The sequence below is a fragment of the Marmota flaviventris genome, chromosome 12 (genome assembly GCF_047511675.1).
Source record: "Marmota flaviventris isolate mMarFla1 chromosome 12, mMarFla1.hap1, whole genome shotgun sequence".
Classification (NCBI taxonomy): Eukaryota; Metazoa; Chordata; class Mammalia; order Rodentia; family Sciuridae; genus Marmota; species Marmota flaviventris.
Window position 1 is genome coordinate 100354146 of NC_092509.1, and position 26467 is coordinate 100380612.

The 26467-nt window shown below is 39.0% G+C and overlaps 1 protein-coding gene across 1 annotated transcript in view; it reads right to left on the bottom strand.

Annotated features, from left to right (window-relative positions):
* Window positions 1–26467, bottom strand: part of Pappa2 (pappalysin 2) — a 243875-nt gene that overhangs the window by 152939 nt on the left and 64469 nt on the right. Inside the window, exon 3 of the mRNA XM_027935059.2 lies at window positions 2066–2211. Coding sequence (XP_027790860.2) covers window positions 2066–2211 — 146 coding nt within the window. The remainder of the gene's footprint in view (window positions 1–2065; window positions 2212–26467) is intronic.

Genomic DNA, 26467 nt, shown 5'->3' on the forward strand with positions numbered 1-26467 from the left:
GTCTCCATGATGGGCAGGAAGATCACTTTTTAAGGTTCAGTTAGCAACAATATTCCTAGGCCCAGGGAAACTGCTTCTGAGTAACTTTTGCTGTCAGGACCCCTTACAGGTGCACCAAGAAGGTTACCTTTGGTGATTTGGGAGGTGCTGTCTTACGGCATGATGAGTACCCTCTGCAACGGTCACTTTTGATGAGGATAATTCAAGTCTCGAAAACTCACTATTCCATGGATTATTTGAATATGACCTTCTAGTCCACTCATTGCCATCATGAAGATGAGACTGGTTCACACTGGCTTTCACCTGGAGCACAGGGTCCTCTCCAGTTTACCTGACCATCTTGGATATGTGTGAAAGAAACCCACGACCCTTCTCTGTCAGCCCCACCATAATCCTTCAGATTTTTTTTTTTTTTTTTTGCTAAAACTATCAGCCACATACTGCTGCCCATCACCTACAAGTCATCTTTATGATGGCATCTATGCCCCAGCCAGCCCTCTTTCCCTGGTGATCTATCTACTTACAATAATTGCAAATGAACCTGAACACATGCTTTGGTTTGTATTGGATCCCTGGAAATACCAGGTTCTTAATTGGAGTACTTGAAAATAGGTCATCAATACAAACAATGCTCTTGCCTTAGTGGCCTCAGGTCACCAATAACATCATAAATTTCTGGTATCTCATGTACTGAGAACTAAAAATATGAAGCTCATGATGAAAGAACTGCTTTAGAACCAGAAAACTGTTTCAGATACAACAGAGCCAATAAAACTCAGCCACACATGTTAACGAAGCATTTGATTTAGACCCATATATACTTAATTTTATCCTCCCTTTCATTGCCTGAGATGTGTGTATATATGTGTGTGTGTATACCTCAAGATAGCAACCTGATTCACTTCATGGTTTTCCATGTTCTGCTTCCTTCTTTTTTTAATATATATTTTTTAGTTGTTTATGGACCTTTATTTTATTCATTTATTTGTATGCAGTGCTGAGAATTGAACCTGGTGCCTCACACACCTGAGGCAAGTGCTTTATCACTGAGCCACAACCCCAGCCCCTCTGCTAATTGACTCAACATCTTTCTCTTTTCCAATTGACAACATTAGCTATCTTTGGACACTTGCTCAGTTTTTCTTTGTTAATTCAAGTTGTCCTAGACTCGATTTCACAATGACTCTATTATACCTGGTGTGTGATAAAGCATTATCCAATATTCCTTTAATTTATTACCCTTTGCTTCACATTTTATAACCAAAAAGAGTAGCTTTACATGACCTCTTTTAAGTCACCTATAAAATGATTTCTAAATTCTAGCCATTCTCTTTGAAATATTGAAATATTACTCCTAATTATGATAATTCATCATTAAAACAAATTTTGGTATAATTATATCTAATATTCTTTGAAAATGCATACAACTTGTACTTGATAATTTTTCTTTCTTTCACATGATAAATAAACCAATTTAATGACCCTTATTAGCTGGTATGATTCCCTATAGAATAAAAAGACATTGTAAAAGGAATTATCTTTCCTAAGTATACAGTTGTTGTACTCAATGTCTGCTCTTCCTAGGTGGGCTGGCATGCCCCACCTTCTGGAATTTCACAGTTTCTCCTTGAAAGCCCAGTTCACACAAAAGCCCACCAGTTTCTGGTACAGTGATTACTGTAAAGCAGGTCCCATCATCTAGTCCCTTCTGGTTAGTTTTCCTCTTGGGGCTCTCTAAGACTTAAAATGAGTCTTATTCATGCCAGCAATTTATTTGAGTCTAAATTATAGCTTCAGTCTAGAATATCTTGGGTGTTTGCCACTGTTTGCTCTAATACCTCTTATTGGCCTACACTGAGATATTTTGATAGAATCTCCAAAAACCTATCCTCAACCAAAGCAGTTAATTCATTGAGTAAATTTATTTTGTCATTCCTTCTTCTTTCCCCAAACTCACTTTCACAAATTTCCTTCAGACCTCCTTGGGTTTTTTTTTTTTTTTTGGGGGGGGGGTTGTTTTGTTTTGTTTTGTTTTTCTGCCATATTTGGCCTTTATTTTACTTACCCAGGTGACTGACAGCTTCCTTATCCCAAGGCCAGGTGGCAGCACCTGCCAGGTCTTCCCGCACTGAGCTGGCAAAGTAGACATTGAGGAAGTGAGTACTGTTGAGCTGCAGGGCCTCCTTCAGCTCCTTCACACTCATGTATGCCCTGGATAGCGTGAAAGAAGAGAAAATGTCACACCAAAGCATAGGTAATTAGAGAAAAGGAGGGCCAGACCTAAGCACTCTGATGGAATTCCCAGCCAGCATGGCCTTTTGGAGGGATGCAGAGGCAGAGAGCAGGCTACCATGAAGATATGAAGAGAGGGGTTAATACACCTGTGGGGTATTATTCCAAGTTACATAATATGCTACATTTCATAACACTATGATATCTGTATGGATACTCAGAATTTGACATCATTCTTAATTCTCCACTTACACCCCAACTATTTCTTCAAGAAAAAAAAATCCAATGATATTACTAATTCTTTGCCTTCAGAATTATCCCCAGGTCATGGTGAAGAGCAACTTCCAACTCTTGGTCTCTGGTACTTTTCCTCACATTGAAGACTTATTACAACAGAAAGTCTAGTGAAGTCACTGTTCAAGCATATGTTTACTATCGGCACTTTTTTTTTTAAAGAGAGAGAGAGAGAGAATTTTTTAATATTTATTTTTTTAGTTCTTGGCGGACACAACATCTTTGTTTGTATGTGGTGCTAAGGATCGAACCCGGGCCGCACGCATGCCAGGCGAGCGCGCTACCGCTTGAGCCACATCCCCAGCCCATGGCATTTTTTTTTTAAGGAAAAGGGAAAATAGTGGCTAGAAAATTAAAGTGGTAAAAGAAGATTTATAGGTGTGAAGGACCTCATAAAGCCACTATAAATAATGGTAAATGTATGTACATTTCCCACTCCCACCCCTGAATCCACAGAAACTCACCCCCTACTCCTACTGCCTTGTGATATTTACTACATATCTTTATTGGTGGCCTCCAAAGCACTAGGCAATATTACATGCATACTTATGCACAGAATTAAAGCTCTATTAAAAACACATGCCTCATGGACCACAAGAAAGGAAACATGCATTTAGCCTCTTTTAGAAGCTCATATATAGTCAAAGACCTTCAGCTTTCTGGCACCAGTGAAATTTAAAACTTTCCATAAGCAAATAGAGTTTTATCATCCTCACTGAAGAGTGGTTTTAAGAAGGCACAACTTAATCAGAGCCCTGGAGCCCCTTAACCTCCCTAGTTGTTTTGCACAGTGGCCATGGTCTACTATTGCAAATGAAGGGACCTTCCAATTGTACATCAGCAGGGAAGATAGCCTCCTCAATCTGCACTGGAAATTTCCTTAATAGATTTCACTTTGCGATCACTATTCCACCAGGCATTGAAGTCTTCCAACTCAGAAGCTCACTTTAGGATACATGACCCTTCTTCTGCTGCGCTGCCTCTCTACCATGCTGTCGATGCCATCTATTCACCCATGGGTAGGATGTGCTGGCAAGGAGCATTAGAGAAATAGAGATCCCAGAGAAGACCAGTTCAAAAGGAGGAATAAAAGCAAAGAAGAAGAAAAATAAGAACCAAAGATGTTTGGGAGAAAAGGGATAGGGCTTTTCAAATAGCATTTTATTAACTTATAATATCTTGGAAAAATAATTCTCAGCCCCAAGAAATCATCCAAGCTCCATGAGGTGACGTCAGATGTGATCAGAGGGATATTCCTTCCACTGCCTTCCTGGAGACACAATGTTTTTGGGCTGTTGCCTGGTTTTCCCTGAACATTAGTCACATTCCCTTTCTCATTCCCTTTCTTCTTTATTAAAATAATTATAACTTTACTGATGGTTTGGAGTGATGACATCAAGTCAATCTTCAATGTGGAGATGTTTCAATAGGTCAGGAGAGGGGAGGGGTAAGAAGGAGAGGAAAGGAGGGAATTAAAGACCAATACTACACTCAGTCCAGGGGACCAAGGCAATCTGCACCCTTTCGCTGTTCTGAGCCAGGTTCCCAATTCAGATTGGGAATTGGAACCTGAACAGTTTTCTCTTTTAGCCTCCCTCACTTTCCCCCAATCCCCTGGGGCCTGGCACGGTCGATTGGGCTATCTCCGTGTTACTGGCTTCTCTGTCTACCATTTACCAGGCTTGGCTGGTATCCCTCTGTCCTCCCTCTACCCAGAAGTTCTGCTCATTTCTCTTGAGCACCTTCCAAGAGGCCTCCTCCTCCACCAACCTCATTAGCTGGTTCTACTCATCTCTCTTTTCTTCCTGTCCAGGCTATAAATTACCCTTCCCCAGGACAGTGCACATGTCAGTCTGGTGGCAAACAGGGTGTGGTGCTCGGATCCCTGCGTGCCACAGAAATAATGGAAGACAGCAAGTCCAAGGGAGAAAATGCATTGTAAACGCTAGAGGCGCCGGACAGGCATTAATTGAATTGATAAACAAAAACCTTATTTTGCTGGGAATAAAGATTGTGATCTAGATTACTCTCTAAATCAGAGAGGATAAAAGTGTGTGAGGTCAGGGTGACTGCTCTGCATGCAGAAGTCCCTTCCTGTTAGATCCCATGTAACCATTTCAGAGTCAATCAGAGCAAATCCAGATAAAAGTCTTAGCTTCTCAACTAATGTGACCAGAGCCTGACTCAGACTTAGAGTAGGGCAAAAATGAATACAGTTCTTAAATGCAAAGCTGAACAACTTGCTCTGATTTATTAAGGGACAAATAAGCTTAATATTCAAGGGAACAACATGAAATACATAAATGGAGTAAAATGTCCATAGGTCATGAACTGACAAGAACAATGCATTCAAAGGGATGCATTTTATCTGCTTAATTTCTGCTGGAATCCCCCTTTTTCTTACTCTCTCCATACTCCAGTTGGAGATGCTGCTTGCTCACCCTTCTGTTTGAGGGACTTGGACCACGCAAAGTGAAGTTGCATCTCAAGTTTCATAAAAATTGTCTCAGAAACCAGCCCTCCCCAAGGCTGATGCATCAAGTCATTTTGCCCCATGGCTCAAGCCTGTTATTTCTGATGAGTCCCAGGAAGAATATATGCTGCTTGACCACTCTAAGACTGATTTGCTAATTTAGGATAGGCCCTTGCCCAGTTTCCACTCCACTGTGTCTTACCATCTCCTGGGCTTTGTGCAGTCACTCTGATTGCTGCCATGCACCCTGAGCACAGACCCCCAGCCACATGCTGGCTTTTAGAGCACACACAAGTCCCAAAGCTTGTTCAGTTTCTATGTAAAAGTGCATGAAGAATGACTCATTATGCTCTCGTTTATTATCCATTAAGTAACCCTTTATAGACTGATAGAAATAACTCAAGAAGGCAGCCATTAAGAAGAAAAAGATCTTGAGCTATCTGAAGGAAGATGAACCAGTATCAAAAACTGGCATGCTGAAAATTAAGACATAAGGGATAAATGTGCATCCAAGACCAAGATCCACAGACCAGGCAGAGCAAGCCCTCACTGGGAACTGCTTGCCCTCTGCAGGTGGGGAGGTGGCCTCCAGGAAACAAAAACACATGCCCCAAGGGCACTCCATAGGTCCTCACAAAACAACTTGTGCCAAAGCTGGATGTTTTGGTTCAGTTAAATCTAAACCTTCCCGTCATTACTATAAACTATGATTCTCTATCCAAAACACACAGAAGGGTTCCTGCCATGCCTCTCATCCCATCTGCCACTCGGCTTCCTATCACCTTGACTTCTCCCTGAACCCTTCCATTGTGCCCACACCTTAGGGCTTATGTGTCTACAAAACAACAATTGGCTTCTCCCAGCTGCCCAAAGCAATTTCAGAGACTTAGCTTTCTCTCTTCCTTTCAAATTCTTTCTGCTCTCCATCACCACACCCGCTCCACTCCCCTTCATTTCCCATTTCCTGGTTATTCCATACACGAAGAGCTTCAGCATCTGGCTCCATCCTCCCTTTCACCCCAGCTCTGATCATACCCCTTAGAAATGTCCACATTTATGTGAAACACCTCTGAGAATAGTCGTATTGTTGATTTCCTTGCCTCGGATGACCTGCACCACATTCTCCTTTGGCCACCTATTCTCATCTCCACTCTTTCTCAAAAAAATTTTTTAGATTTGTGATCTCCTGCAGATTTTTCGTTTCACTTGTCTATACTTTCACTTGTTTATAATCATGTCCTCTCCAGGGATTGCTTGAAATCTTCCATATTCTTCTCTTGCCCCTGTGGGCTCAATCTCTTACTCCCTAGATAATCATGCCTTCTTCTTTGATGATAAAACCAAAGCCACTGGTCATGGACTCGTCACTCCCTACCACACCCCATACCCATGTGCTTAAACTTATTTACTTCCTTACCTATTTTTGCTCTTTCCTCTGATCCCACAGGATGAGGTTTTCTGAGCAAACTGTAACTAACACCCTGCCTTTTTCCTTCTTCCTTTCCAATTCAAACTTCCTAAGAGAATAATTTCCCCATCTCCCATTTGCTTCTTTTTTCCATCTACACTTATAATGCCATTATAACCCAGCTTTCATCTGAATCGTTTTATCAAAATTGTTTTTATTATAGTTGTCAGTGACATCTTAAGTTTTCCTCCCTATAATATAAAAAAAAAAAATTCAGGCACCCTCTTACTGGCACAGAATGCTGCATTTTTATTATTGGTTACTTCCTCCTCCCCAAGCTCTCTGTTTCCTTTGCTTTCACTGCAGTGCACTTTCCTGATTTCCTTCTATTTTTGAGACCATAGATTCTCAGTCTCCTTTGGGGGCTCTTCTTCCCCCTTCTAACCTTTAAGTTATGCCCCAGAGTCCTGTGTGTGACCTAAACTTTTCTTGTTCTCCATGTCCACCACTGAGAACTCCTCAATTTTAAATGTTCAAGCAACATCACTGCTTGGATGGCTCTAAATATGTAAATGTACCCAGTCCCACTTCTCCCTCCAAGAGTAGATTCTTACTTCCACCAATAAGTGAATATCTACCTAGTTTACCCACAGACACCTTGACATCGCCATGTCAGTGTGATGAATGGTTCTACCTAAGCACTAAACAAATTCAGACACAGAAAATTTCAGTGCATTTGGAATAGTGGTCCTTTTGGCAAAGGTGTTGTAGCCATATTTTTCCATAAGTGTATTTTCAAGAAGGGTTGAATTTTAGGTTACATGCAGAGGAGGTGCATGCCTGTGTCCATGAAAAGATAAAAGGTCAAGGACAAGAGAAAGAACACAGTGGCATTTTGTGTCACTTACCTAATTTTACAAATTGGATTCTGAGCTCCTTGGGAAGAAACTAAAATAAGTCTTCATAAGAAATTTATGAGTCCCAGGATATACAGCTATTCTGCTCTAAGGCCTAATAAAAAGTATACAACCAATTGAGGATAAGGGTCACTCTCACCACGGCTGGCAAGAAAGAAGGGCTATCAGCACCATTCTGGCACTTGGGAGTTTTACAGCCTTGAGTTGCCCTAGAAGCCAGTCTTTGAGAAGGACAGCTTTTCCCCAGAATAAATGCAAGGGCAGAATACCATCTGGAAACTGAGTGTCAGCAGATGAGGTAGAGACCATTGCAGAGTTCAGTGGCAAACAGCAGGACAGCTGAGGGCACAGATCTTTAAGGTCCACTTTTCTGGGGATTCCAAGAACTGCTAGAGGAATGGGATGTTGTATGAAGATAAGATTTTGTAATTGTGCATTGAGCTAATGTAACTTGATAGTTAATAGTAGCATGAACTTGTTCATACCCACAGATTATGTAGGCTAGAGTATATTTGTTCTTTCCAACACTAAATTCACAAGCTTCCCATGCCCATTTCTCCTGCTGGGTCCCCCTCTAAATCAGTAGTACTCTTATTACCCTGCCATGAAAAAACTAGAAAACCCAGGATTTCTCCCTCTCCTTCACTCCCTCCAAATAAGCATCCATCTGACAATGACTACGGGAAGGAAGAAGACACATATTGGTGATTATTGTTTTCCTCCCAAAGACCACCTAAAAGGACAGATATCATAATCCCTAAGACAACATCAATGGGAATATATTTATTTCTTGAAATTTATATGAAGAATCTGACAAGACTTATTATACCTAAACTATTAATTCATTTTGCTAATTCATATGAGAACAAACACTATTAAAAGGAAAATGGATTTTTCCCCTCTGGAAATGTTAAAGTTTTATAAGAACTTTTATTTAAATAAAACTAACTAAAATCTAGTGCCATAATATCTCTGGGTAGGCAGAATAATGCCCTCAAAGATGTTTGTGTCCTTGTCCCCAGAACCATAAATATGTTACTTCACATAGTAAAAACAACTCTGCATATATTACAGAGTATAGCCTTTGAGATGGGGAGAGTATTTTGAGGTATCTGAGTAGGCCCAATCTAATTATGTGAATTCTTATAAAGCAAAGGACTTCTCCCTCCTGTGGGTGGAGGAAAAGATGTGGCTATGAAAGGAGAGTCAGAGAGAAGCTATGTTGCTGGCTTTGAAGGAGGAAGGGGATTATGCTCCAAGAAATATGGACGACCTGTAGAATCTGGTCAAAGAAGAGAAACGAATTCTCCTCTAGACCTGGGAAAGAAATGCAGCTCTGCTGCCACCTGATCACCCAGGATGTCAAACTTCTGACCTGCAGAACTATGAGATAAGCCACCAAGCATGTGGCAGCTTGTTACAGCAAGACTAGAAACTTAAACATTGAGCATAAAGGAAGCAGACATCAGGCTTTTAAAGATGTTTTAGAGAATTTTTTCTTAAATCCTTTTAAATCCTTTCCTTGCTTCCATGGGTATTCACAAGGAAACTATCCTTACTATGCCTTAGTTTCCTCAGCTGTAAAATGAGGAAAATAAAAGGATCTACCTTGTATTATTATCAGGAGGGAAAAAAAGAGCAACATTAATCAAGTGTCACACATAAGCATCCAACAAACCTTTTTATAAATAGCAATACCTATGGCTTTGAATGTTCACACAGCCAGCAACAAAGTTCAAAAATCAAAATACAGGAAAGCAAGCATCATCTCAGAGATTTGGTGGAAAACTAATCATGGCTATGTCTAAAAAGGTGCAGGCCTTGCTTAAAAGAAGCAAATAAGCTGGGTATGGTGACCCATACCTGTAATCTCAGCAGCTCCGGAGGCTGAGGCAGGAGTATGGCAAATTCAGAGCCAGCCTCAGCGACTTAGCAAGGGACTAAGCAACTTAGTGAGACTCTGTCTCAAAATAAAAAATAAAAAGGGCTGAGGATATGCTCAGTGGTTGAGTACCCCTGGGTTCAATTCCTGGTACAAAAATATAAAATGAAATAAAGGCTTCATGAGGGTGGAATAAAAGGACGCAAACACATGTCCCAGACCCAGGTAAGCTCACAACAGGAACCTTTAGTGAAAACAGAACAGAAAGGAAATTCTTGGAAGCACAGTTGGCTAGTCAGACAACGAGGAATGCTGCTACTTCCCAAAAGCAGGGTCCAACCTCGACCCAGAACAATTGCATAGAGAAGAATGAGAACCTCAGGAGAGGCTCTCACCAGCAGAGGCTGACTGCCCAGAGCAATAGCACCACTTCTCATAAGTAACCTTTCTTGACTTTTGCAAATTTCAGGAAATGACAAAGAGGTATGATAGCTTGATTTTATATTTTTTCGTGACATGGAATGAATGAGTTCCTTCAATAAAAGAAAAGGTGATACCTTATTATTCCAATAGCCAAAGCTAGACAAGTCACCAAGGTCTCAGGACAAAGTAAAACAAACTTCCAAGGAGGAGGAGTGATTCCATGTCCTGGAACACTCAAGGGGGAAAAGGCCCTTTGGAAGTGGAAGGTTGTAAACCTTTAAAATCAATTTAGTTCTAGATCATCCTAACAAAGCTAGAGAGGAGATGCAAAGGGTCCAAAAGAGAACCAGATTTTGCAAGAGAATCTGCTGAACTAAAATTTTATGAGAACATATGTAGATTTTGGAAGGAGGAATTGCACAGACAGTAAAAGAAAAAGGATTAAAAAATACAAAGTTCAGAGCTAGCATAAACAAGGAAAAAATGCAAAGAAGAATAAATTTTAAAATTTATATTCTTCAGAATATTAAGCAAAATAGAAAGAGAAATCATAATTACAAGAGACAAAAAATCAGAAAGAAAAAAGCTGAGCACTTGCAAGCCTAAAGTGGAAATGTGTTCAATAATTCACTTACCTAGCAATCATTTATTTCTTTCTGAAAATAATAGTTATCATGATTAATTAAGTCCCAGCTATAGCCAGATGCTATATATATATATATATATATATATATATATATATATATATATATATATATATATATATTTCATGTAAATCTGACTATAACCTTATGTGACTAGTATAATTTTTTTTTAATTTTACAGATAAGAAAATAAAGCTTACAGGGATTAAATATCTTACACAAAACCACACATCCTGAAAGTTTGGAGAAAATTTTAAAACTCAAATTCCTCTAAATCCAAAGAATGCGTTCTTTTTTTTTTTTTTTTTCCCTGTTCTTAATTGGTTCTCCTTATTATCTGTGAGTCACCGTGTTGGGCTCTGGTAATGAAAAGGTACATGACTCTTGTTTTCAAGACGCTCATCCTAGTGAGTAAGTCAATCGTGTAAACAAATAATTAAAATACAAGGTGACAGGCACCATAATAAAAATGTGCACAAAATTATATGAGAGAATGGGGGATGAAATGGAAAATATGCTTAGAGAATGCGACAAGAATAAGGCGTTGAAGATGCTCATGATGAATGTTGTGAATTGGCTGGTGTGTGTCTGTTCTAGCCTCCTTCTAGAGTATCTAGCTATTCTATAAAATAGCACAGTTACAGTTTACTTTTTGCCAGCCTCTTACACCCAGGGATATGCATGCCATTTAGATTCTGCCTGTCCGTTGTGCTCTTGTTATAGCTAGAAGGTGGCTATGAGAGGAGGACCTTACTTCTGACTGTTTTCATTTCCTCTGTCTGCAATCATGGCTGGACTAATACAGTGTTCTGGCACCCTGCCATTAGCAGTGTGAGTCTTGAGGAGCAGGCTGTGTAGCCAGTGTACTACACCGGTGTGAATCTAGCAGACACAGCACGGCTCACCAATGGCATCGGTGGCTTCCTGATCTCTAGATGTCTGTGGAAGTAGTCATGGCTTCCATGGCAGGTCAGTCTCCACCCTTCATCTTGATAGATGTTCCTGGATACCCAGCCTCAAACCTGCAACTCTGGCTCCTACAAAAATTGTCTTAAATTAACTCGATTTTTTTTGTATTAAATTTTCTTTTGTTGTTGCTATTGCTGTTAAATAGCTATAGTGGTTTCTGTTTCCTGCAATTAACTCTGGACTGACCCAGAGACAGTATTCCAGGTGTGTTGTCAATACCTGATTTTTGTTCTCAAAGTAGGAAAACCAGAGGAGATAAATTCCTGCTGTTCAGCCACATGACTGAAACTAGAAGTTCCAGTTAACTGATTAAATAATGCAAGAATGATTTGTGAATGAGTTAGCCTCCAGAATAAGAAGAGGAAGAGAAACAGCCTCAAGTCCTAAAAGGACTCATTTTGGTGCTTATATAACAATTAACACTCATCTTTGCAGGCAATGGAGTGATGTAAAAAGGCTAAAGACTGAAATATCTCAACTTCCTGTAGAGAAAAAAAAGAAACTTGGATATTACAGATTAGTGAGCTCAATGTCAATTGTCAGAAATATTTTAAATGTATTATTAAATAAATAATTTCTATTACTTAAATAAGATGTGATTACTGGATCCACCATAAAATCATCAGAAAGAAAGATGTAAAAACACATACAATTCTTTGGTTGTTGTTTTGCTGAATTCCCTAGAACAGGATGATTCCATGGTGAGAGTATATCTTAATTCAACAAGACATTGATAAATATCTTATGAGATCTTATTAAAAGAGGGTAGGGAAAAATGGGTAGAAAGTGTGTATAAGTACAGATTTGTAATAGTTAGTACCCAATCTTGGGACTTCCCCAAAGGAAGATTTTAATAGCTTAGTCCAGATCTCTGGGTTTATTCCTATTTCATTCGGTAACTGATTCAATATCTTCTAAGAATTCATACTGTGTAGGTTTATAGAACTCACAAATGACAAAAACATGAGAGGTAATATTTAATGTCAAAATGGAGGCTCAAGTATATCTCAAAAGCTGTAATAATGGGGATTAAACACAAAATATAAAATTCCAAAGTTTCCAGGTAAAATCTGTTTAAGCATACATGCAAAATTGATAATAATTGCCCCCAAATACAGCATTAGGGTGTCTGTTTAACAACAACTAATAGGAAAAAATACCTATAGGTTTCAGTTTCCAACAGTGTGACATGGGGCAAGATGTAGACTCCTAGGCTTCAATCCTAGGCACAGACTCAGTGCACAGCCATGAACAGATCTATGTGTGATCAGTGCAACCTTCTGTAAGGATACTGGAACTTTGAGATGCCTGCCCAGAAGAGATCATTGAAAAAGGAGGCAGATCTGGCAACCACACCAGGTGAAGAATGACAGAAGAAATTGAGTATATTTAGTCTAGATGGCAGGGGTGAGTCAGGGACAGCTACAGAACTGTCTGAAAATTTGCAATTCAATTATATGTAAGAGCCTGGCTGTTTGCTCTGGAGGAAAGATTTGAGATCAATGGGTGAAAGTATGGGATGCCATATTTTGTCTCAGTATTTAGAAACTCTTACTAAATTTTAATTGAGAAATGACTTCTAGTCCCCTGTAAATAGCTAAGCAGAAGCTAAAGGGTCACTTTCTAGAGATGGTAAAGGGATAAATCTTATATTGAACAGAATACTAAGTTGAATCATCCCTCACAGCTCTGAATTATCACAATCTTGGAGATCCATTGCTTTCTCATTAATTTAATGATTATCTTAATTCAAATGATTCCTACATCTGTATCTCCGTTTTTATTTCCTTGCACTTTTTGAATATGTGCCCTGGGATAGCCATTGTTGTGGATTCAGTTGTGTCCTGCCAATGGCTGGTGAAGTCCAAACTCCATACTTGTGAATGTGATTTTATGTGGAAATAGGGTCTTTGCAGTAACCAGGCTGAAGTCATTAGGGTGGGATTTAATTCACTATGACTGTGTTTTTATAAAAGGGGACATGAGGGACGATTGCAAGTCAAGAAACACCTGGCCTGCAAGCGGCTCATGAGGGCAGCCCTCAGAAGGAGCGAGCTCTTAGGACACCTTGATCTTGGACTTCTGGCCTCCAGAACTGAGAGACAATATTAAGTGCTGTAACTTGAGCCAGTCAGTGTGTGTTACTTTGTTATGGTGGCCCAGGAAATAACATTACCTCCAATCAACAGATGGTCTACCACATGGATTTAATCTTCCCACCTGACCCAGATCTCTGGCTGAATTTAACTTTCTTTTCTATTCATATTATAATGTTCTGCTAGCTGCTTAGCTTTACACTTACAGCTAGAAACCTAACTATTCAATTAGTTGCCAACTTTTATCAAATCTTCCTCCATGAAGTCTTTAAAATACATCCCAATTTTTCTGTTCTTGTGGCCATCTCCTAGAAAAGATGCTTTTTACTTTAGTTTTGATGTTTTGAAATGTCTTCTTCTTTTCCATTCTCTAATATCACATCCACTCTAGGCCCGCCTGAACAACATCAAACTGATGGCCAAGTCCACTCTGGATTCTTGTGGTGAACATGATAAAGTCCTGTCCATTTTTTTTAGGTTGCTGCTCAAGGCCCTTTGATCTGACCCCAACCTACCTCCAGACTCGCCCCAGCACAGCTATGGCATGGATTGAAATAAATCATTTACTTTGCTTTTTATCCCCCTTTTGTTTGATTATTTTGTCCTCCTCTTACTTCTTCAATTATCAAAATTCCCACATTCAAACTCCTTTTCCTATCTCAGTTTTTCCAGGAAGCCCTCCCTGATCACTTCAGCCTAAAACTGAGCCCCTACATCTGGATCCCTTATCATTTAGTCTTCTCTGTACAAACAATAGAATTGTGACATGCAAGCCTGCTTTGATAGTGATAGTCAACAATAGAGATCCTACCTCGAGAGATCCAACATGGCGGCGGGTGCGGAAAGATCAAGTCTCTGACTTCTTCAGCTGCGCGGACATAGGGAGTCTTAAACCGTCTAAATGCTGTTTGCTCAGGATCACTAGGCAATTCTGAGCTGACGTGGATCTGGGGCGAACAGTCTGTGCCTCTCAGAACACACACCGAGCGCGGATCAGCTGAATTCAAGCTCCCGTTCGCCTGTATCTCGCAGACAAACCGCTGTGACTCAGCACTAAACGATCCCGCTGAAACAACTGGTCGGCCCTTCTGAACCTGCGGAGGTTAATACCAGCCAAGCCTTCATAGGCAGTGGCCACAGGATTGAGACGGAGCTTGGGAGAGCCAGTCAGGACCCACCCGTTGCATTGGTCACCCAGCAAAGGGAACGAACTGTCGCCATTTGCATGGGATACCACCATGGCAGAGAACTGACGTCACCAGAATGCGGCGGAGGAGATAACTTCATTGAAACCTGCGGCGACAGGTGTGTAACCCCCTAGCCTTCCCTCTCCACACAGCGGGGAAACCTTAAGGGCCCCTCCCAGCTCTCCCGTGAGCGCGATAGTCAGACCGAGGGAATCAGGAGTGGTGCGGGACCCGCGGCTCAGGACCCCGGCTACCGCTTCCACCAGTGCTGACAACTGAGGTCTCTTGCACCAGCTACCAGGGGCGTGGCTACCGGAGGGCAAGCAAAATACGCTGAGGGTTCTCAGCCCCAAGCTCCACAAACTTAGGGTCTGAGGGAATGGCAAACAGGGAGAGTGTGCCCAGTCGTTCATGAAAACAGGGCTCCCGGGATCAGCAGACCTGGTGTGTAGCCAGTATTGTAGTGAGCATCATCGGTGAGCGGGGCCTGGCTGGAGGAAAAGTGGGGAAGAGACTAGACACAAGAAAAGGCCCTAGGCATTCAGGATTGGAGATCTGCCCAGTCTGGGAGGAGGAGCTGCTGCACAGTGATTGGTTCCCGCGTATTAGGAGGAGAAGCTTGGCCCGGTGGGCACAGCTCCACCTACTGGAAGAGAAGTTAATCAAACTCTAAGACTGCATTTATTAAATTTTTTTTATCTGGGTTTTTTTAAATTTTCATTTCTTTATTTTTTAAATTTATTTATTTATTTTATTATTATTATTTTTTTATTTTTATTTTTTTGATTATTTAAAAAAATTTTTTTTATTTTTTTATTTTCTATTTTTTTCTTTTGTCTTTTCATTTCTTTTCAATTTCCTTATTCCCCCTTCCTTGAATTCTACCTGTTTACTCTCATTCTCTTTAGTGACTTCTTCCCTTCCCTTCTAATACCTTTCCTCCCAAGTATCAAATAAATTTATAGGAGTAAACAGTAACTCAGCAGTCAAACAGAACAAGAAGTAACATGAGCAGCATGAAAAAGCAAGGAAGAAAAGGAGTACAAACAATGCAGGACAGCCTAAATATTCAGGAGGACCTAGAGGCATCAGAAAAAATGGTCAAATAAAGAACTCAAGGAATACCTTAGACAGATGGAATGGAATCTTAAAGAGGATATGAGACAGCAAATTCAAGCAATGAAAGAAAACATTGAAAATGAATTACATAAACAGATAAAAGAAGCAAATAAGCATCTTTATCAGGAGATAGAGATTATAAAAAAATCAAACAATAATTCTAGAAATGAAGGAAACTATAAACCAAATTAAAAACTCAAATGAGAGTATCACTAACAGAGTGGAGCAAGTAGAAGCCAGAACGTCAGATAATGAAGACAAAATATATCATCTTGAAAAGAGTCTAGCCAACTCAGAAAGGCTGGTAAAAAATCACGAGAAAAACATCCAAGAGATATGGGATAACATAAAAAAACCAAACTTAAGAGTCATCGGGATAGAGGAAGGTATAGAGGTTCAAACCAAGGGAATGAGCAACCTGCTGAATGAAATAATTATAGAAAATTTTCCAGAAATAAAAAAGGAAACGGATGTACAAATTGTAGATGCATGCAGGACACCGAGCATACAAAATCACAGTAGACCAATGCCAAGACACATTGTTATGAAGATATCCAATATACAGAACAAAGAGAAAATATTAAAAGCTACAAGAGAAAGTAGGCAGATTACATTCAGGGGTAAACCAATAAGGTTAACACCGGATTTTTCATCACAGACACTGAAAGCAAGAAGATCCTGGAACAACATATTTCAAACACTGAAAGACAATGGATGCCAACCAAGAATTTTGTATCCAGCAAAATTAAGCTTCGGGTATGAAAACGAAATAAAAAATCTTTCATGATAAACAAAAGTTAAAAGAATTTGCAGCCAGAAAACCAGCATTGCAAAGCATCTTGAGCAAAACACTACACGAGGAAGAAATGAAAAACAATAACCAAAACCAACAGTGGGAAGTACCTCAGTAAAGCCAGAGGGTGGGGGGAAAGCTAATCATGGAGAAACAAACCAAATTAAAAAAAAAAAGATAAATAATCAAACATGGCAGGAAGTACAAACCATTTATCAATAGTAACTCTAAACATTAATGGCTTAAACTCTCCAATAAAGCGACATAGGCTGGTAACATGGATTAAAAAAACAAATCCAACAATATGCTGCCTCCAGGAGACACATCTGATTGGAAAAGACATATACAGTCTGAAGGTGAAAGATTGGGAAAAAATATACCACGCACACGGTCCTCATAAGCAAGCAGGGGTGGCCATCCTCATATCGAATAAAATCGACTTCAAGACTAAGTTAATCAAAAGGGATACGGAAGGACATTATATACTGATAAAAGGAACCATTCACCAACAAGACATAACAATTATCAATATTTATGCACCAAATAAGGGTGCTGCGACGTTCATAAAACAAACTCTCCTTAAGTTCAAGAATCAAATAGATCACAACACAATAATTATGGGTGACTTCAACACACCTCTCTCACCATTGGACAGATCCTCCAAACAAAAGTTGAATAAAGAAAATATAGAACTCAATATCACAATCAATAACCTAGACTTAACTGACATTTATAGAATATATCAACCATCATCAAGTGGATATACTTTTTTCTCAGTAGCACATGGATCCTTCTCAAAAATATACCATATATTATGCTATAGGGCAACCCTCAGTAAATATAAAGGGGTGGAGATAATACCATGCATTTTATCTGATCATAATGGAATTAAACTGGAAATCAATGATAAAAGAAGGAAGGAAAAATCCTACATCACATGGAAAATGAACAATATGTTACTGAATGATCAATGGGTTACAGAAGACATAAAGGAGGAAATCAAAAAATTCTTAGAGATAAATGAAAATACAGACACAACATATCGGAATCTATGGGACACAATGAAAGCAGTTTTAAGAGGGAAATTCATCGCCTGGAGGTCATTCCTCAAAAAAAGAAAAAAAAAAAAAAAACAAATAAATGAGCTCACACTTCATCTCAAAGCCCTAGAAAAGGAAGAGCAAAACAACAGCAAATGTAGCAGAAGGCAAGAAATAATTAAAATCAGAGCAGAAATCAATGAAATTGAAACAAAAGAAACTATTGAAAAAATTGACAAAACTAAAAGTTGGTTCTTCGAAAAAATAAATAAGATCCACAGACCCTTAACCATGCTAACAAAGAGAAGAAGAGAGAGAACTCAAATTACTAACATACGAGATGAAAAAGGCAATATCACAACAGATGCTACAGAAATACAGAAGACAATTAGAAATTATTTTGAAACCTTATATTCCAATAAAATAGAAGATAGTGAAGACATTGATAAATTTCTTAAGTCATATGATTTGCCCAGACTGAGTCAGGAGAATACACACAATTTGAACAGACCAATATCAATGGATGAAATAGAAGAAGTAATCAAAAGATTACCAACCAAGAAAATCCCAGGACCGGATGGGTATACAGCAGAGTTTTACAAAACCTTTAAAGAAGAATTAATACCAATACTTTTCAAGTTATTTCAGGAAATAGAAAAAGAGGGAGCTCTTTCAAATTCATTCTATGAGGCCAACATCACCCTGATTCCGAAACCAGACAAAGACACCTCAAAGAAAGAAAACTACAGACCAATATCTCTAATGAACCTAGATGCAAAAATCCTCAATAAAATTCTGGCGAATTGGATACAAAAACACATCAAAAAAATTGTGCACCATGATCAAGTAGGATTCATCCCTGGGATGCAAGGACGGTTCAATATATGGAAATCAATAAATGTTATTCACCACATCAATAGACTTAAAGATAAGAACCATATGATCATCTTGATAGACGCAGAAAAAGCATTTGACAAAGTATAGCATCCCTTTATGTTCAAAACTCTAGAAAAACTAGGGATAACAGGAACTTACCTCAACATTATAAAAGCTATCTATGCTAAGCCTCAGGCTAGCATCATTCTGAATGGAGAAAAATTGAAGGCATTCCCTCTAAAATCTGGAACAAGACAGGGATGCCCTCTATCAACACTTCTATTCAATATAGTTCTTGAAACACTGGCCAGAGCAATTAGACAGATGAAAGAAATTAAAGGCATAAAAATAGGAAAAGAAGAACTTAAATTATCACTATTTGCAGAAGACATGATTCTATACCTAGAAGACCCAAAAGGGTCTACAAAGAAACTACTAGAACTAATAAATGAATTCAGCAAAGTGGCAGGATATAAAATCAACACGCATAAATCAAAGGCATTTTTGTATATTAGCGACAAAACTTCTGAAATGGAAATGAGGAAAAACACCCCATTCACAATATCCTCAAAAAAAAAATAAAATACTTGGGAATCAACCTAACAAAAGAGGTGAAAGATTTATACAATGAAAACTACAGAACCCTAAAGAGAGAAATAGAAGAAGATCTTAGAAGATGGAAAAATATACCCTGTTCACGGATAGGCAGAACTAACATCATCAAAATGGCGATATTACCAAAAGTTCTCTATAGGTTTAATGCAATGCCAATCAAAATCCCAATGGCATTTCTTGTAGAAATAGATAAAGCAATCATGAAATTCATATGGAAAAATAAAAGACCCAGAATAGCAAAAGCAATTCTAAGCAGGAAGTGTGAATCAGGCGGCATAGCGATACCAGATTTCAAACTATACTACAGAGCAATAGTAACAAAACCAGCATGGTACTGGTACCAAAACAGGCGGGTGGACCAATGGTACAGAATAGAGGACACAGAAACTAATCCACAAAGTTACAACTATCTTATATTTGATAAAGAGGCTAAAAGCATGCAATGGAGGAAGGATAGCATCTTCAACAAATGGTGCTGGGAAAACTCGAAATCCATATGCAACAAAATGAAACTGAATCCCCTTCTCTCACCATGCACAAAAGTTAATTCAAAATGGATCAAGGAGCTTGATATCAAATCAGAGACTCTGTGCCTGATAGAAGAAAAAGTTGGCTCCGATCTACATATTGTGGGGTCGGGTTCCAAATTCCTTAATAGGACACCCATAGCACAAGAGTTAATAACAAGAATCAACAAATGGGACGTACTTAAACTAAAAAGTTTTTTCTCAGCAAGAGAAACAATAAGAGAGGTAAATAGAGAGCCTACATCCTGGGAACAAATTTTTACTCCTCACACTTCAGATAGACCCCTAATATCCAGAGTATACAAAGGACTCAAAAAATTAAACAATAAGATAACAAATAACCCAATCACCAAATGGGCCAAGGACCTGAACAGACACTTCTCAGAGGAGGACATACAATCAATCAACAAGTACATGAAAAAATGCTCACCATCTCTAGCAGTCAGAGAAATGCAAATCAAAACCACCCTAAGATACCATCTCACTCCGGTAAGATTGGCCGCCATTATGAAGTCAAACAACAACAAGTGCTGGCGAGGATGTGGGGAAAAGGGTATACTTGTACACTGCTGGTGGGACTGCAAATTGGTGCGGCCAATTTGGAAAGCAGTATGGAGATTCCTGGGAAAGCTGGGAATGGAACCACCATTTGACCCAGCTATTGCCCTTCTCGGACTATTCCCTGAAGACCTTAAAAGAGCGTACTACAGGGATACTGCCACATTGATGTTCATAGCAGCACAATTCACAATAGCTAGACTGTGGAACCAACCCAGATGCCCTTCAATAGATGAATGGATAAAAAAAATGTGGCATTTATACACAATGGAGTATTATGCAGCACTAAAAAATGACAAAATCATGGAATTTGCAGGGAAATGGATGGCATTAGAGCAGATTATGCTAAGCGAAGCTAGCCAATCCCTAAAAAGCAAATGCCAAATGTCTTCTTTGATATAATGAGATCAACTAAGAACAGAGCAGGGAGGAAGAGCAGGAGGAAAAGATTAACATTAAACAGAGACATGAGGTGGGAGGGAAAGGGAGAGAAAAGGGAAATTGCATGGAAATGGAAGGAGACCCTCATTGTTATACAAAATTACATATAAGAGGTTGTGAGGGGAATGGGAAAAAAAAACAAAGAGAGAAATGAATTACAGTAGATGGGGTAGAGAGAGAAGATGGGAGGGGAGGGGAGGGTGGATAGTAGAGGATAGGAAAGGTAGCAGAATACAACAGACAGTTGTATGGCAGTATGTAAAAAAGTGGATGTGGAACTGATGTGAATCTGTAATATGTATACGGGGTAAAAATGGGAGTTCATAATCTGCTTGAATCAAATGTATGAAATATGATATGTCAAGAGCTTTGTAATGTTTTGAACAACTAATAATAAAAAAAAAAAAGAGATCCTACCTCTACATCTTTATCTTAAAAAGGTATTTGTATTTTTAAAATGCACATCAAAAAGAATATGACAATTTTAAAAATATATAGTATAATGGCATAATATAGTATACTATGCTAACGGAATAGGATAATAGCAAAAGAGAATATACTACCAAAATACAAACAGCAAATTTCCATTCACATGGATCTGGAAAGATAACATTCATATCATGTGGCCATTTAAAATGATGATCTAGATCAATATTTATTAAAATGCAAAACACCCCTGTTATGGTTTGAGTTCATCCTCTCCAAAATTCAGCTGTTGAAATTTAATATTCAATGTGACAGTTTTAAGAGATGGGCCATTAAGATGTGATCAAGCCATGAGGGCTCCTTCTTATGAGTAGGATTAAGGCTTCCACCTTCTACCATGAGGACATAGCTTCCTGCCCTCCAGAGGATGTAGCAACAAGGCTTCATGTTGGAAACAGAGAGCAGCCCTCACTACACCTCTACCTGATCCTGGATTTCCAGCCCAGAACTAGAAAAAAAAAATAGGTTTCCATTTTTCATAAATTCCCTAGGCCCAGGCACTTTGTTAAAGCAGCACTAAGAGATGAAGACACCTCCCCAACATATTATTGATTGATAAAGCAGATGATAGAACAGTAAGTATGAAATCCTATCTATTCAAGCCATATTCATTTATCAAACTAGATCTCTAGAAGGGGATCAAACAGGTAATGGGATCTGAGGCAATTTTCTATGCTTTGAACACTTCTGTGTATCTTTTAAATAGTTTTCTAAAACACAATGCATTTCTGTAAGATATATAAGTGTGTGTGTGTGTATGTATATATATAGTCTAAAAATATGTATATATAAAGTTAGAGCACTCATTCTTTCATTAACTGGACAACATTCCCAGAAGGCAATTACTATGCTTTTGTCAGTGTGACAACAATTTAGTACATCATCTTGCATATTATCAAGTGTCTATTCAATATTGACTGACTATATAGTGATAGAGATGAACTCAAAGTGGAAAATAAAGCAGAACGCACCCTCATTCTACCCCTATCCCAAGTTCACTGATATTGCTGTACTGTAAAATCCCCATAAACCAGACAATACAGTTTTATCTAAAAAAGTTGAACTTGAAGGAGTATATATAGGACCTACCCCCTCTGTTAGGCAACAAGGGACAAAAAATACACCCAAGCCCAAACTCCTCTCTCAGTCCTTGACAATGCTTTGTACAGTGACTAAAGGCAGAGCATGTTCTTGGAACAAAGACTCTAGCATGATAAACTCCCAGGGCTTGGGCAGAAATGGGCAGTGCGATTCCATAGGCATGACACTGGGTTTAAAAATAGAAAGCTTCTCCCAGGAGGAGTGGCCCTTGTGGGTAAGTGGAGCAGACACAATGTGTTTCAGATAATAGTAAAAACCCATGAAGTCACTCAGTAGTTTATTCATTCTTTTGTGCCATTTTTTCTTCTCCTGAAGCTCTTCCCTCCATTTAGACAATCTTAAAAGGTTCTCTTCCACTCCTGTTTGCTAGCAAGGCATTCCTCCTGTTAATATGTCACACATGTATATGCATACAACCCCCAGAAGTCAGTTTCTTCTGGAAAAAAAAACATTAAAACTCCCAAATTAAACTCAACAAATTAAATTCCCAACTCTCTTTTTTACTGAAAGTGAATGGATCATATAAGAACACCAATGGTGGAAAATCCCTTATGCTTTGGTTTTAGAAAAGAGAACAACATGCTCATTAATTCCGAAAGGATTTATTGAACAAGTACATCTCAGGCCCTGTGCTGAATGGCCAGGAGACAAAGCTGGACAAGACCAGACAGCATGTTGACCAACAGAATCTATGGCTAATAGTGGAGCAGACTAGGAGCTCTCTGGTAAGAGAAGCAAACAATGCTGTGAGAGCCCAGGGAAAGGAGCGCCTGGTCAGGACCTAGGGTATGGAGAGGTCTTCCCAGAATTGACACCTACACCAAAACCTAGCAGATAGAAAGGGGTTTTCCTGGGTGCAGGTGGCAGGGGAGGAGGAAGGATAATCCCCAGCTCCAAGGAGTTGGTTCATGAGAGTTATACACAGTAGACAGACGGATGCTGGAGAGGTTAGCATCAGTCAGATCCTGAAAGGTCTTACAAACCTCGGAAAGACATTCAGACTTTCTTTCTTTTTCAAATTTCCCTTTAATTCAAAAGGGCTTTTTATTTATTTGTTTTTTTTTTTAATGTGGTACTAAGGAGCGAACCCAGGGTCTTGCATGTGCTAGGCAAGTGCTTTACCACTGAGCCACAACCCCAACCTCAGACTTCTTTCATGAAGGGAAGCAACATGATTAAATTGCCTTTTAGAAAGATGAGTGTTGAGAGTCTGTGGGGTTTGGTCAAGCCCACAAAACAGAGACGCTGCAAAAAGGCTGTGGTTGAATTAGAGTGATATTTATAAACAGAGCCATCAGAAATTGGAAATTCATTAGATGAGGTAGAGTGAGAAAGAGTCCACAATTATTCCTGAATTTTTAAATTTAACAACAGGATAGCTCAGTTACCCAGGAGGTCAAGGTTTGGCTGATGATCAAGCGAGAGATGCATTTAGGTAGTTGTAGATGTGAGCAGAATGTAAGTTTAGAAAGCCATAACATGTAGATAATAATGAAAGGTTAGGGATAAATGAAGAGGTCATTACTGGCTTCTTGATGGGTATACTCAGCACCACACAATGCTTAGGAAACCAGAAGAGAGAGAGATTTCATTTTCAAAAACATACCCAGAATTATGCAACCTGAACATCTAGAAGGAGGCAATATTAATCTTTCTTTGTTTAAAACGCTAACTGTTGCTGTGTATTTAATGACCCTTGAGGAGAACACTGTGACTGAAGCATCAAGCTCTAGGAATCTCGATCTTCCCTCCAGCCCCTGATGAACTACTAATCTGGGAGCTAATGGCATCTCTTCTACATGGACACCTGCCTACATGGCATGATTAGAAATTATAATGATGAAGATGATGAGTCTTCCAGATCACCCACATTCTTTTTAAGATATTTCTGTGAAGTATGTCTACCGGAATCAGGTGGAGAACTTGCTTATTCTTAAATGTTTCTCTCCCTAAGTCTCCCCAAAACACCAGTAAAATCTAGGTGTGGATTTAAGATTTGTCATTAAAAATACATAAGTAATAAAACATATACCACATACTATAACAGTACAGAACAGTGAGCTACTAATTAACATCAAAAAGGAAAATCTTTATAGAGGAAGTGGTATGTATGAGATGAAAATTTGGAGCTGAGAAATTACTCTCTTGGAATTAGCTAAATTTTTTCAAGCAAAATTCAGGGAGGAAATATCAGGTCTGTCTGTTTTTAGAAATCAGTAATGTCAACCTTTCAAAACCAAAAATCTATTGTGTATGCCACTTTTCTTCATATTTGTAATGCTGCTTAAAAATATTTCTAAGCAAAAGATGTAGACCAAAATACATTGCCTACTTCATCATCCCCTGATATAGTACATTTCCTAATAATATGGCAATATTTTAAAATGTAATACTGCTGGGCAGTAAGTAGGGTCCTGTGATGAGAAAAAAAGAATTTCAAAATTAGAAGGAAAACAGATTAAATCACACTTAGGAGTAAATGATATCTAAGAGTAGCAAAGAATAACTAGTGTACATCATTGCTTAAGGCCCTATTTCACTGAAAAGAGTACTAAATTTAAAGGGATTTATGCACATCAAAAGGGTGTTTCATCAAATTAAAACAAACTTCTTCACAATACCTGAAAGGACTTTTAAAAATGCATACAAGATAATAAATATACATGAATATCAAGAATTTTAAGGATAGAAAAACATGAGATAAAGCTGGGATCCAGTTTCATCATTTGTTTTTAATGTAGAGTACTGTACAAATAAATGCCAAGAATATAATCATCTCTGCCTCAGAGAGGTTTGTTATCTCTTGGTGGGAGAGACAACTATGTAAAAGTTAGAATAAAAAACAGCATAATAATTAGGAGCTTACTGTTCTGTAGAGTTATAGTATGTGTGGTATGTGTTTTTATTATAGCATGTTTCATCTTGTATTTTAAGTATTTGCTCATCTTCCCTAGAAGACTGTGTACTACTTGAGGTCAGGAACCATATGTGTTTATTTGTCTGTTTATTGTGTAGTGATTAGCATGGTATCTATTGGATAAACACTCTATACATTCTTATAAAATCAAAGAATACAAATTTAATAAATTATGGTGTTGTGAAAAAATACATAAGTAAATAAAATAAATAACAGTTCATCTTTTAACTGTGCATCATGGAACAGCAAAGGAAGAGATCTTCTCTGAGTTCTCAAAAGCCCATTTTGGCCAAGGAAAAGGTATATGGAGAGAGCAGAGAGGACATAGGACAAGTCTGAGGAATAGTAAATTTTAAGGAATAGGCAGAAGAGAAGCAACTGGCAAAGACATCTGAGAAGGAGCAATGAAGAAGTGGGAAGAAATCCAGGAGAGTTGGCTTCTCCAAAGCCAAGAAGGTCATTCCAAATGTTCCTGGCAATGTAAGTGAGAGAAGAACAGAAAAGTGTCTATCAGAAGTAGAATAAGGAGACGGTTGGTAACTTTGGCAAAAGTAATTTCAGAAGGATAGTGGAGACAGAATCCAGATTGTAGTGGGTTGGAGTGAGTAGGGCATGCAGAAGAAATGGTGGGTCTGGACAGGAGTCTCTGCAGGGAAGGAAGGAGGAGGCCAGCAGAGATAAGTGAGGATGGAAAGTTTTTATCATAGGAGACTTAAGCATCGCCAAAGTTGCTGAACCAGAAGAAGCCAGAAGGAAAAAAAAAGAATGAAGAGTAAGGAAAGAGTGCAGAAAATCAAGAGAATGTGATTCAGAGCCCAGCAGGAGAGATGCACTTTAGACAGGAGTGTGGTGGAGCTATTGGGTGTCACCCAAGTGGGCACCCCAGTCCCTTGCTACTGGTAGCTAACTTCTTGCCCCATCTTATAGAATCCCTGAGTTAAACAGCAACTGGCTTACGGGAGGTTATGCAGCAGCATGTAGCCAATGACTAACTTAAAGAAGGGTACAAAAAGCCAATCCTTTTCCCGATTGTGGAACTGAATCCACAGTGAATTCATGCCTCAGAACTCGCTGAGATCCAAGAGGCACACAGTTGAAATCACATTTTGCTTAGTTCCTTACCATGCCTCATCCTGTTTCTCTCACTATCCACTAAAAGATCCCTCAGTAAATCACCAGGAGCCACACGCCCAACTCAGCCTCCCCTTGTTGGAAATCCTCTTGAAGACAAAGAGGAATACTTGCCCATGCAATAGACAATAGGAGAGGAAGGGACGGAGGTGACATTGCACTACGGCGCTTGCAGGTGTGATCCAATGGCACTTAGGAATTGCCAGAAGTTGCCTGAACCAGCAGTGGAGGCTCACTGGTCATCATGCCTCAGGAGACAGAGGACTCCTATCTGCACCCTCTCCCCTGATAAATTTTCAGAAGCCCCCAGACTCTATTCAAAAATTTTGCTCCATGCC